Source organism: Panthera onca, chromosome D1 (assembly GCF_046562875.1).
Source record: "Panthera onca isolate mPanOnc1 chromosome D1, mPanOnc1 haplotype 2, whole genome shotgun sequence".
Taxonomy (NCBI): Eukaryota; Metazoa; Chordata; class Mammalia; order Carnivora; family Felidae; genus Panthera; species Panthera onca.
The window spans coordinates 82,436,191-82,449,121 of NC_138348.1; the positions used below are offsets into that span (position 1 = coordinate 82,436,191).

Consider the following 12,931-nt stretch of genomic DNA (forward strand, 5'->3'; position numbering starts at 1 on the left):
ATGACACCAAGGGCACTGTTATTATAGAAAAAAAATTCAAATGGCTCATGAAACACTTTTATCAAGTGGTACATTGTTACATTACAATTTCTCACTTTTAAATATATGGTTATGAAACTAAGCCAGCAATAATATTGTACATAATTGTTGCTAGAAAGATCCAGGTGTTAAGCAGGATGGGAGCCTAGATGGATAAGTTGTAGAGGAAACGGACTCCATTTTCAACCCAATTAGCCCACTCTGGCTTTTGAATACAGGATAATTGGCTTCTCTGTGGGAAAACTGAAGGTCTTCTACCTTAGTCATGGAAAAATTAAATCACCATGCATCCCTATTCCTGGTGAAGCAGCAGCATCTAATTCCTTAAGGAGAATATAGGAGAATAATGTGGTATGCTATGGGAAAGAGTTGCACAGTATTTATAGGGGTAAAAATGAGCACTATACATATATAGCTTTCTTTTAAATGAAAATTAAAAGTTATTTTTACTTTAAGGAGTTGAGTTCACTTTTTTCAGATTAGTGGTAAGAGGAAATAACTCCAAGTTCAGTGAAGTCTTAGAAAGATGAATGATTAATTCCTTCATTCATTTGTCAAGTATTTATTGAGAGACAGCTAATGTCTGGGCCTGTTCTAAGGATTAAGAATATACTAGTAAGGGGCGCCTGGGTGGCTCAGTTGGTTGAGCATCTGATTCTTTATTTTGGGGTTGTGGGATCCAGCCCCGCATCAGTCTTGGTGCTGAGTGTGGAGTCTGCTTGGGATTTTCTCTCCCTCTCTCTCTCTCTTTCTTTCTGATTCTTTATTTCAGGGTTGTGGGATCCAGCCCCACATCAGGCTTGGTGCTGAGTGTGGAGTCTGCTTGGGATTCTCTCTCTCTCTCTCTCTCTCTCTCTCTCTCTCTCTCTCTCCTTGCCCCTCTCCCCCACTCACATGTGCACTCTCTGTCTCTCTCTCTCTCTCAAAAAAAAAAAAAAAAGAAAAGAAAAGAATATACTAACTAGTGAGCAGAACATCACATGTTCCTGCTGTATAGAGCTTTATAGTCTAGTGGCAGAAACAAACAATAAATAGAATAAATTCATAAAACTTATCATGTTTTTGATAGTGATAACTGCCAAGAAGAAAATAAAGCTAGAGAGATATAAGAAATATCAAGGTAAGAGTGTTGAGATGTTAGATATCTCTGCAGGAAAGGCTGTATTATAAAGGTGTCATTTAGGAAAAGATGTGAAGAAAGTAACGATGCACACCATGCAGATAACTGAAGGAAAAGTAGTTCAGGCTGGAAGAAGAACAGGGTGTACAAATGCCCTGGGGTAGAAATGCATTCTCTCTGTTCAATAATCAGCAAGGGGGAGGGGCAGTGTACCTAGAGCAGAGTATATAAGGCAGAAGGTAGTAAGATGTGAGGACAGATCAGTAATGAGGGGCCAGAACATGTAGGGCCATTGTGTATAGTAATAGGTTCTTCGTCTTTTGTTTTTTAAGTCCTTTTTGAAGTATTCATACTTTTAATGTTTATTTATTTTTGAGAGAAAGACAGAGAGAGAGAGACAGAGCATGAGCGGGGAAGGGGCAGAGAGAGAGGGAAACAGAGAATCCCAAGCAGGCTCCAGGCTCTCAGCTGTCATACAGAGCCTGACGCAGAGCTTGAACTCACAAACCATGAGATCATGACTGAGCTGAAGTTGAATGCTTAACCTGCTGAACCACCTGGGCACCCCAGCTGTTTGGTTTTTACCTGGAGTGAAGTGGGAAACCACTGGAGGGTTATAAGCAAAGTGGATGAAATGACCTGGCTAAAGTTTTAGTAGAGTTTCTGGCAGTTTTGAGAGTAAAGGACAATGATATAAGTAAGGATATCAGTTATAGTAACTCAGGCTATTTCTCATTGTTCCTACCTCTTTGGAATGTAAGATATGTCACTTTTACTGTGATAACTGAAATTCAGAGGTAATGTAACTCTTGAGCTACAAAGGAGTATCAGTGCTGCAAGTAAAGCCACGTTTGATTCCAAGACACTTTACCCCATACCACTCTTCCCCAACACTGGCCTTTCTCACAGTAAATATTCTAAACTTTCATGGCCTATGGAGTTGTGTATCATAGCCTCAAAAACTGTACAAACTTAGACACAAATCATTTATTAACAATCTGTAATGTTTGTTTCCTTACATCAGGGCCGCTTGGTTTTACATGGATTAAACATTATTGTACATATGATAAGGGAAGTAAAACATTTACAATGAGTGTTTCAGAAATGAAATCCAGTGGGAAAATGGTGAGTTTTCTTTTTTTAAAAAACTGAGTTTATTAGTTAAGTAATGGAAACAAAGCAAAAAAAAAAAAAATCACATTTGCTTGCTTTTCTAATAAACATGTAAAAAATTTTTAAAAATCAAAAAGTCAAAAAAAGTCTTCTCAAAGTTCAGTGATCTTGATGACTTGAAAGAGTGGCCAGGATTTTCCTTTATCTCCTCATGGAATGTTTATAAGAGTGGAGTTCAATGTAGGGATCCTTCAGGAGACCACAGAGGTGTCCTCCCATATCCCTGGCAGCAGAGTTGTTTGTAGCTGGCAGCCCAGTAGAGACTGTTGGTGGCTGGACCAGGCTCAAGGACTCTGCATCTTTCCTCCAGGTGGCCTCTGTGGGAGGCTGCCTTTTGCCCCTGCATGCTGCTTCCTCTTCTAAACTGTGTGCTGTTTACTGAAATGCTGGCCAGCAAACTTTCTCAGAAGAATCAATTGATGCCCATTTACCCCAAAAGTAAATTGGTCACTGAATGTCTCGCATGGCTAGTGAACAATATAAAACAAAGTGTACTTTATATAAGGAAGTGCTACTGCTACAGAGTGCAGCACCTTTATTGTGTAGAGGTTACAATCTTTTTGTGAGTTATGATATGAATATGGCAAGTGACTGGACTTAAGAATTAGATAATTTAAAGCCATATCATATAAGAATCCTAGAGCTGAGAGTTATCCTAAAGATTATTTAGTCTAGCCTTATTTTAAAAGATTAGAAAATCGAGGTAAGTGACTCACCTGGCTAATTTGTGGTATAGATCATAGCAGAGGTAAATGTTGATCTAACTTAGATATATACTCAAATACATCAGCTGAAACTTATTGTGCTTGGGCATTCAATAGAGTCTAATAATTCAAATGGAGAGACAGAATATAAAGGAGAACATACCAGAGCAAAAGTAACCTTCAATTCCTGCCATCATGAGAAGTTAAGTGCTGTAATCATGCTAGTTTGTACTTTAAAGGTTTCATAAGAAAAGATGTTGCCTGAAAGCCCACTTATGTGACAGTCAGTGAGCTGTTAACAAGTAGACCAAGCCAAACTTCTGCTAATAAATAAATCTGTGATCTTTGTAACCAAAGATAGCAGAATTAACCAGACATTAGGTAAACATTCTCCTTAAGGTGACTGGTGTCTCAGGTATATAGAAGAGAATTCTTACAGCTTCAGCTTGTGTTGGATCTTATCCAAACAGTTGTGGTTTCACTAGTAGAATAGCAGTTGGTTATCGTCAGAGCAGTCATGTGTTGTGTATGAAAGCCATACATTTATAGCAAGCAAATACTGGAAATGTATTATTTTGGTAGCTCTCCTGAGACTTTGAACCAATTATCATTTAATACTATAAGACTTTAATACACACACACACACACACACGCACACATACTTGCTCACGTGTGTGCCCCCTCCCACACACACACACACACAGATAAACAATACTAATCTCTTAGCAACCTTGGGCATTTGATTCAGAGCAACAGTGTTGTATCCTGACAAGCATTCTGTATATCTAATTGTGACATTAAGGTAACTGTGATATAACACCTTCTGTAAATCTGAAGTCCTAAACAATGTACATTGTAGAGCTATTTAACATAAGTTTAAGTATTTAAGACCACTAGACAGGCATGCCACAAAATTATTTAAGTAATATGAGTATATGTGATTAATTTATTAAAAAACAGTTTGTATTATAATTGAGCAGTTAACATTAGGCAAAAAGTCTGTATTCAGAGGACAGGATGTGATTATGACCTTTATATATAACCTTTAAGTTAACTTTTTTTTTAAATTAACATTTTAATGGAAGCAACCTTAGATGGCATATTTAATATTTTTCAGTTGCCCTTGTCATCACGTCAATAATGTGTTCCTCTTGTTTCAGAATGGCCTTGTTACTGGTTCACCAGAAATGTTTAAATTGAAATCTTGTATCCGACGGAAGACAGATTCAATTGACAAACGATTCTGCTTTGACATAGAAGTAGTTGAAAGGTTTGAGGTTTTATTTTTACTTTATATTTTTAATATGCTAAATTATTTGTTTCTGTGTTTAGATATAAGTATGAAACAGTATACAGGTACTTGTTTTTCAGTCTTTAAAAACAGTATGCATATTTATTTCATTCTTTATGTATTTATTCAACAAATATATACTGCATGATGCATTCAATAAATAAATCAGACACAGAATGCTAGCAAAAAGCAACATCACTCAAAGAAGAATTTGGGAAATCAACATAAATGACTACATTAGGGGATTTGTGGTGGACTTGAGTTCCCTTTACTACGAATGATCCTGACAACATTGTTCACCATGCCTGGGTAAGCCTTTTTGTGGACTTTTGAAGCCTGGTAGCCTTGCTTCCAAGGAATAATAAGACAGAGCTGGGAATGCCATTAGTTTCCTTCAGCCGGTGAAATTCAGTGCCTCCTCTGGGCAGAGCACCGTTCTGGACATTGGGACATTGGGACATTGGGAGAGACATAAATGTTGCGCATGTGAGTTTATAATCTAATGGGGATATTTAGCTCTACTTTTTTTTTCCTTGTATCAATACAAGAAGAACAGAAACTAAATACGGACAGATATACTTCTTTCTCTCTATTCTATTCCATGATCTATTTCTCTTCCCCTGCATTACTACCATACTTTTCTGAATACTCTAGCTTTGTGTGAATGCACTATTTAAAATGCTTACTCTATATACTCTTATAAACTATAGTTTACATATATGTCGCTTATAACTACTTAGTAGGGCAAGGCCCCCACTTTTTATGCTTCTTTAAATAGTGGTGCCTGGGTGGCTCAATTGGTTGGGCAACCGACTTCAGCTCAGGTCAGGATCTCACAGTTTGTCAGTTCGAGTCCCGCGTCGGGCTCTGTGCTGACAGCTTGGAGCCTGGGGCCTGCTTCGGATTCTGTGTCTCCCCTTCTCTCTGCCCCTCCCCTGCTTACTCTCTGTGTCTCTCTGTCTCTCAATAATAAATAAACGTTAAAACTTTTTTTTAATTGTATTAAATATTTTGGCCCTGTGGTTTTGCATTTTATGAATCTGCTTATTAAGTTTCCCTTTGTCTCCACAAAAATCCTTTGGGGTTTTTGATTTGGAGTAGCATTGAAGTTGTTAATTAATTAATGGACAGTTGAACTCTTTTTGAATATTTTACATATTTTTTTTAGATTTATTCTTGAGTCTCTTCATTTTATTGCAATTTTGAATAGAATTCATTAGTATATATTTTTTTCCTAATGTTTGAGGCTCATGGATAGAAAGGCTATTAATCTTTTTAATATATCAATCTATACCCAGCATAGTTGTTGAGCTCCTTATTGGTTTTAATAGTTTGTGGTAGGAACTTCTGTATTTTCTATGTACACAAATACAAACATGCTAGTGATTTTTCTTTATTTCAGCAGCACTTTTTGGTTCTGTAACCCTGAGGCACATTGTTAAATTCTGCTTTAGTTTGCTCATCTGTAAGGATAAGGATAATAATTAGTCACCTCAAAGGGTTCCTATGAGGATAAAATGAGATAAGAAAGGTAACATTTACAACATAGTGCCTGGCACATAATAAACAGCCAACAAATATTGATTATTATTTTATTATTTCTGTTTATACTGGCTTAGATTCTCTAAGATCAAGTGATCACAATCTTCACATACATTTTTCTTTTTCCTGTCATTCCAATGATCTGTTTTCCTGTTTACACAAGGCATAATATGCCTTCGTCACAGTTTTAAATCATACTGGTTTTTAATCATACAATATTTAAATGAAATTTCCTCCTCAATGTATCTCTTCACAGAGCCCTTTAATTTCCTGTTCAAATTTATTTTCTGGATAATTTGCAGTTAACTAGATCAATTTTACTATTTCTGGATTTCCTGTCTTTTTCTGTCTTATATTGCTTTCCTCCTTCCCTTTTCTTACTCTTTCTCTCTTGAAATGTATATGTATCCTCAAGTAACTATTTCAGAATGGGTACATGGGAAAAATTGTTTTTAAATGAATTAATTTTAATATTGTGATCATGATATAGATAAACACTTTGGTTTTAATGTCTTCTTAATAATTAACTAGGTATGGTATGAAACTTTTCATATTACTATATACTCATTGAAATTATTTTTAGTGACTAGATTGTACCACATTGGGGTCATAATCTTAATCATTCTAATATTGGAGAATGTTTAGGTCGTTCTGGACTGTGGTGAATGCTTTGTGGCCATTTCAGAGGAAAGAGTTTGAAACTAGCCTTCTTCAGGCAGTCATACATAAACCAATGATTTTACTACTTGCAACCATTAGAATTAAAAATATGTGTGTGTGTGTGTGTGTGTGTGTGTGTGTGTGTGTGTCCTCATAGTGATTTTTCTAAAAGGAACCATAAGTCTTTTTCTTTTCATTTTTTAAATTCTTTTTTTCTTCTCTTTTCTTTTTTCCTCTCTTTTCATTTTTTTCTTTCCTGCTTTTTCTTAAAATTTTACCTTTACTTTTAAAACCACAAAAAAATAATAAATGGGTGAAGACATAACAGGAATAAATTAAATATATAAAACATTTGTTTTTAATAGGCATGGAATCATCACATTACAGGCATTCTCAGAAGCTAATCGGAAACTCTGGCTCGAAGCCATGGATGGGAAAGAACCAGTAAGAATTTTGATTTTATTGTTCTAGGGGCACCTGGGTGGCTCAGTTGATTAAGTGTCTGACTTCAGCTTAGCTCACGGTTCATGGGTTTGAGCCCTGTGTTGGGCTCTGTGCTGACATGTCGCTCAGAGCCTAGAGACTGCTTCGGATTCTTTGTCTGCCTCTCTCTCTGTCCCTCCCCTGCTCCTGCTCTGTTTCTCAAATAAATAAATAAGTAAATAAATAAATAAATAAATAAATAAAGTTAAAAATAAATGTTAATTTTTTTTTTTAGATTTTATTGTTCTAATTACAAAGTATATCCGGATTTTTTGTCTGTAGTATATTTGAAAATATTAATACAGCAAATCAGAGGAGTAGACTCTTACTGTTTTTCTGGTATTGTCTCACTGGTACATAACACCAACTTTCTAATTTGTTTCTCAGGATAACTTCCAGGACTAATTTAAAATCCTAAAATTACTTTTTAACAAATTACTTACCATGAACTTGGCTGTACTGATTTGATTATTTTATTCAGTTAATAATAAAGTCCTCACTCTTTGCAAGGCCTGTGTTAGGCTTTATGATCAGTGTGATGAGCAAAGGTTTAGGGTAAGAACTAATCCTGTGGTCTATATCATTGTTTAAAAGTCTCATTTGGGAGAGGGGAAGAAAAAAAAAAAAAAGGTTAGGGAGGGAGGGAGCCAAAACATAAAGACTCTTAAAAACTGAGAACAAACTGAGGGTTGATGGGGAATGGGAGATGGGTACTGAGGAGGGCATCTGCTGGGATGAGCGCTGGGTGTTGTATAGAAACCAATTTGACAATAAATTTCATATTAAAAAAAAAAAGTCTCATTTGGTAAAACTGCCTTGTGGCTTGACATTTTCCCTCCCATCCATATCTTCACTGTTTTAATAGTTATTTTGATGTGGCCATGATAATTTACTTAAAATTATTAGGGAGGCTGATGTAAAAAGGAATAAATCATCGATCACTGTCTGTTTTCTTTATGAAGAACACCACATTGGATGGTTGGAGGTATGAGCACACAGAGAAAATAGGAGGCCCTGCCCTATCCATTGAAAACTATCCTTTAGTTGGCAAATAATTTGTGAACAACCTTGGTGCAGAGTACCTGTGCAACAACAGAACTATATAAAGTGTGGACCCTAGGCTTTGAGGCCATCCCTCAAACTGTTACCAATCCACAATAAAATGAGTGCAGAAAGTATGATTAAGCATCTGGAAAATTTTATAGCAATTAGAAGTAGTCATTTTACACCTATTGAGTTTAATAATAAAAATTTTGGACTCTGCACCTATTCTTTATAGGTTTATTATGTTTTAATTTTATTATAACTTACAAAAGTATCAGCCAATTACAGATTAAAAAGTAAAACAAAAGGACTTGACTCTTTGCCACTAATAGTTGAGAGGTAAGCCCTGACCTAAAGCAAATTTAGAAGACAGTGTGATAGCTCAAGTACAAGTTAAGGTTGTACATGTTGAGAACAAAACACTAAGGAGATAATTTGAGGAAGCAGCAATCTGGTAAAATCTGTCATGAAATCCTTCCTGAAGAAGGAATACATACTATGCATCATGTTGGGTAATAGAATGAGATACATAAATCAAATGGAAAGGGCTAGAACTTTGCCCAGGGCTGGATAGCCATGATAGAAAGGCTTGGGAAGCAAGGTTGGTTGATAGGGTAGGGAAATGGCTCTATGGACATACTAGTTGTAAGATCTTGAAATCAAGGTACTCCTTTTGTGTATCATTGTACCAATATCGCCCTGTTTCTGTGCTGGGTCATTAACTGATCAGACTTCCTTTGTTTTTCAGATTTACACTCTGCCTGCCATTATTAGCAAGAAAGAAGAAAGTAAGTCACTTTAATAATTATTTAAAATTTTATCATAGTTTTTTTTTTCTTTTTTATCACAAAAGTATTATGTGATATTAAGAGTTAATTCTGGGAAAATAATAGAAACATATCATAAGTCTGATGGTGAAGCAAATTTAAAACTTTCATTCAGAGAAGTTTCTCAAGGCAAAGGCATTAAACTACTGGTGTTTTAGTAACCAAAATTAGTTTTTACTTATTTGGTGTTTATTTACTTATAGGTATGTACCTTGCTTTATCCCAGGAAGAGATTTGAAGCAGTTGATATTTAGTTGATTTTTAAAATATTTTTAATGGCAGTAAAGGGCTTCTTTATTTTAGTTTCTCTGTGCCATTGACAAGACTGAAGACATGAATACTTTGTACCCAAGAGTGTGATGTGATAAGACATTGTCCATAACACATGGGATATATAGGAAAACCTGTTTTCTCAATGTAGAATTGCTGAGTCCTTAGTAGCAAAACATTCTTATTAAACACATTTTATGTGTTTTTCCATAACATTCTCAATCCTCCTTAATCATCTGCTACCTTTTTTCCACCTTTTACCCTTGGTTATTTTAGAATATTTTCATATGTACCTTATGTAGTCAGATTATTTGACATTTAAAATTAGTCTGTATATTTATTTCTAAGGTTATGTATACATCTTCTAAAGCAATTTCAAGTTTTATTTAACTCAATTGACTTTCTCTCATGATGTCTAAATTTATTTTTAAAACAGACTAATTTTTAAATTGCTAATAAAATGCAACTGAGAATGGAGTAAAAATAAAAACTGGGAAAGCATTCATTTGAAAATCATAAATATTAAGTGTATGAAAAAACCTATTACTTTAAATGAATGAAATGCTTCCTAGTGATTAATTTCAGAAATTATCAAAAGAAAAAGCATGATTTAAAATACCCCTGGGATGCCTGAGTGGCTCAGTTGGTTAAGTGTCCGACTCTTAATTTTGGCTCAGGTCATGATCTCAGGGTCGTGAGATCGAGTCTCACGTCGAGCTCCATGCTAAATGTGGAGCCTGCTTAAGATTCTCTCTCTCCCTCTGTCTCTACCTCTCTCTCTGTCTCTCTCAAAAAAAAGATACTCCTAATGTTAGAGACTTGGAAAATTATTTCCAGTTTTTACTCTTGCATTTCTTTATTGCAAATCAAGGAAAGTGATTAGTATAAAATCTTCCATTGCCCGCTTACATCTAATCACAGAAATATTAACCAACAGATAAGTACCAAATGTTCATTCTAAATAGTTACCTAAAGAGCAATATGTTGTATAATTTGCATTTGAGTAGAGTTTGAAATGTGTTTTCTAATACTGGTTTCATTTTTCATATACTGGTTTCTTTCAAAAGAAAGATAGTTCTTTTAGATTCAAATGAACTACTCAAGGATGAATTTTTGGAAAAAACTGAACCTATATATGGTATTGAATAAAGCTCTAAATAGGGACGTGGTCAAGTCAGTGAGAATATATTTGAACAGTAATGCATTTCTGGAAACTAGGGTTTGTAAAATAATTAGAAAATTTGAATAAGGAGGTTGTCACATGTACTTATGCTGTTATGGAACGGCATCATGCTTCTTCAGTGCCTTAAAGACTTTTCCAGAAATCTACTTTCTTGTAGCCTTAGCCACCTGAAACATCACTATGCCATCATTTATAATTGTAAAAATTTTTTTTTTTTTTCGGAAAAATAGCTATCCTACAGTCCATGTGTTTGTGTCATTTCTCACATTTTGCTTTTGGTATAGTGTTTTAGTATCCGACTTATTAGTTCTCTGAACAACTTGTGACAGAACCTTGTAGCCTTCTTCATAGTACTTAACACAGGCCTTCCATGAGATGTGTGCTCAGCACACATTTGCTTTTACTGTTGCTCTGAGTACCAGTAGGCTTTTATTGCCCAAGGGGAGATTTTGATGATAGAAAAGAATATTATAATTATGTTTGCTTCATTAGTAATGTAGTGCTCAAAGTTATAAATCTTAACCCTAGTTTCAAGTTTTTATTTTTATTATTTTATCTTAAGCTGTATTTTTTTCTTTCAGCCTATTTTTAATCAATGTACAGATCTTATTTTATGTATAAATGTCCTAATTTTTAAAAATGTTTTCATTTTGTTTTTATAACTTTGATAGAATTCCCCCATTTATACATTTAATCAGTGAAGCTTTTTTAGACATACAAATTATAATTACAAAACTAGTAAATTTTATTCACCCAAATGCAACACCCTAATAAAACAAGTTTGTGATTCTGGCTAATATAATCTTTCTAAACCTGTGGTATCTTCTGTAACCTAATAAATTGACTTATAAATGCTGAAATTAATATCCCTTTAACTGTTCTAAACATTCTAAATAAATCACACACAAAATTACATAGTGATTTCAAGAGGTCTTACTATGTGGACATAAGGTCAACTTATCCAAAATCATCCTTGTTTCTGATTGTTTTTCCACATTCTTGGAGATTCAGATTTTCTCACCCAAAGAGAATCACTATTCTATTGAAAAGACAAGACAATGGCATGTACCATCAATAAAAAGAAACTCTGGTTAATGGAGGACAGGATTAAATGTACCTTCTAGAAATAAGCTCCCTGCAGCTGAGGGGTAGACATTTTGGTATTGACAACTTAGGTGAACAAGGTTTTCTAAACATTCGTCAACCCAACATGCAATGACGTCCCTTTCCCTGAAATGACCGTCCTCTCAGACAAGTTGAGAGGCTCTCCTGGTCCTCAGAATTTAACATTTTTGCATGTAATTTTTAATGTTTTACTACATCAAGGTCTAAAATGTATTAATGGAACTTTGAATCTCTGCTCAGACTGTAATCTTACCTCTTATCTCTTTTATCATGTGTCTTATCAATATACCACTATTTTACTAGTGATTTAACAACTTATAGGATATACGTGAACACTTAATGGTATTCTAGATTCAAGCATATGGTCCTTTTTAACCTGAAATAAGTGTCATGTTTTCTTCCTAGCAACATGTCCAGAATTTTACCTGTTTCAGTTTAAAATTATATTCCAGTGATGGTGAAGTTCTCAGACCTCTTTTTTAAATCTTGAATTAAGCAAGCTCATCACATTGGGAGTTCAGAGCAGCTTTTATCTTTATGTTCACCTCTTCTACCATTTTTCTAGATATCATCCTGTTTTTTTGAGATCTCTGTGTTCCTTTTAGACATTTGACTACTTTCCAGAGTGGAATTATGTCAATTTCCATCAATAACTTCTCAGTTGTTATTTGAAACCAGTACTAGTCTTGATTCATTTGCCAAATTGGGAAATGCATCTTTATAGCTTTGGTAATTCAGATGGATTCTGTTTATCATAAAATGCTCTAGCTATCCTTTGGAAACTCAGTTTTGTATGGGATGTGTTTATGTTTTTGAACTGATAAGGCTAATAATGAACCTTAGGATAGTAAAATATAAAAACTCAGGTAAAAATGTGTTTTCAATGTCAACCGTTAAAAGTGGTTGTGTTTGTGCTTTCACTAAAAAGCCTAATGGTAATAGAGCAAAAACTATCTAGCATCCTAAAATAGAGCCATACTGTGAATATACAGAGAGAAGATACGCTATGAAATGAAGAGTAAAACTATTCTTTCACTGTTACGAGACTATTTTTTATAAACCTAACGTGAAAAAATCTCAGGACTTTGTGGTTTTTGAACTATAGATGCTGCAAATAAGACTAGCCTGTAATTCAGTAGAGAAGGAAAGTTTAACTCATCTTAACAACAACAAAAAAGCATCAAGTACAAAAACTGAAAAATTGGTCCACAAATGCTTTTCTGGTTGTAAAAAATGCTTGCTACAGTATTCTTTTCTTGAAATTCTAAGACTTTGGGAATGCATACACTTTGAGAATAGCAATGTCTATTATCATTATTAAACAGATATTATTAGGTAAGATTAGAACTAAACTCTCCCTCAAGCTATACCATTAGGGATGTTTTGTTAAAGAATAACACACCAATAGTTCTCCATATTTGAGCCCACTTTCAAAAAAACAATTTTTTTTTGTTTTACTAAGTTTTTATT

The 12,931-nt window shown here is 34.5% G+C and overlaps 1 protein-coding gene across 1 annotated transcript in view; it reads left to right on the plus strand.

Moving 5' to 3' along the window:
• The window catches only part of ARHGAP42 (Rho GTPase activating protein 42), a 316,690-nt gene that overhangs the window by 247,958 nt on the left and 55,801 nt on the right, over positions 1-12,931 (plus strand). Inside the window, exons 9-12 of the mRNA XM_078432969.2 lie at positions 2,184-2,284; positions 4,197-4,306; positions 6,895-6,973; positions 8,805-8,844. Coding sequence (XP_078289095.1) covers positions 2,184-2,284; positions 4,197-4,306; positions 6,895-6,973; positions 8,805-8,844 — 330 coding nt within the window. The remainder of the gene's footprint in view (positions 1-2,183; positions 2,285-4,196; positions 4,307-6,894; positions 6,974-8,804; positions 8,845-12,931) is intronic.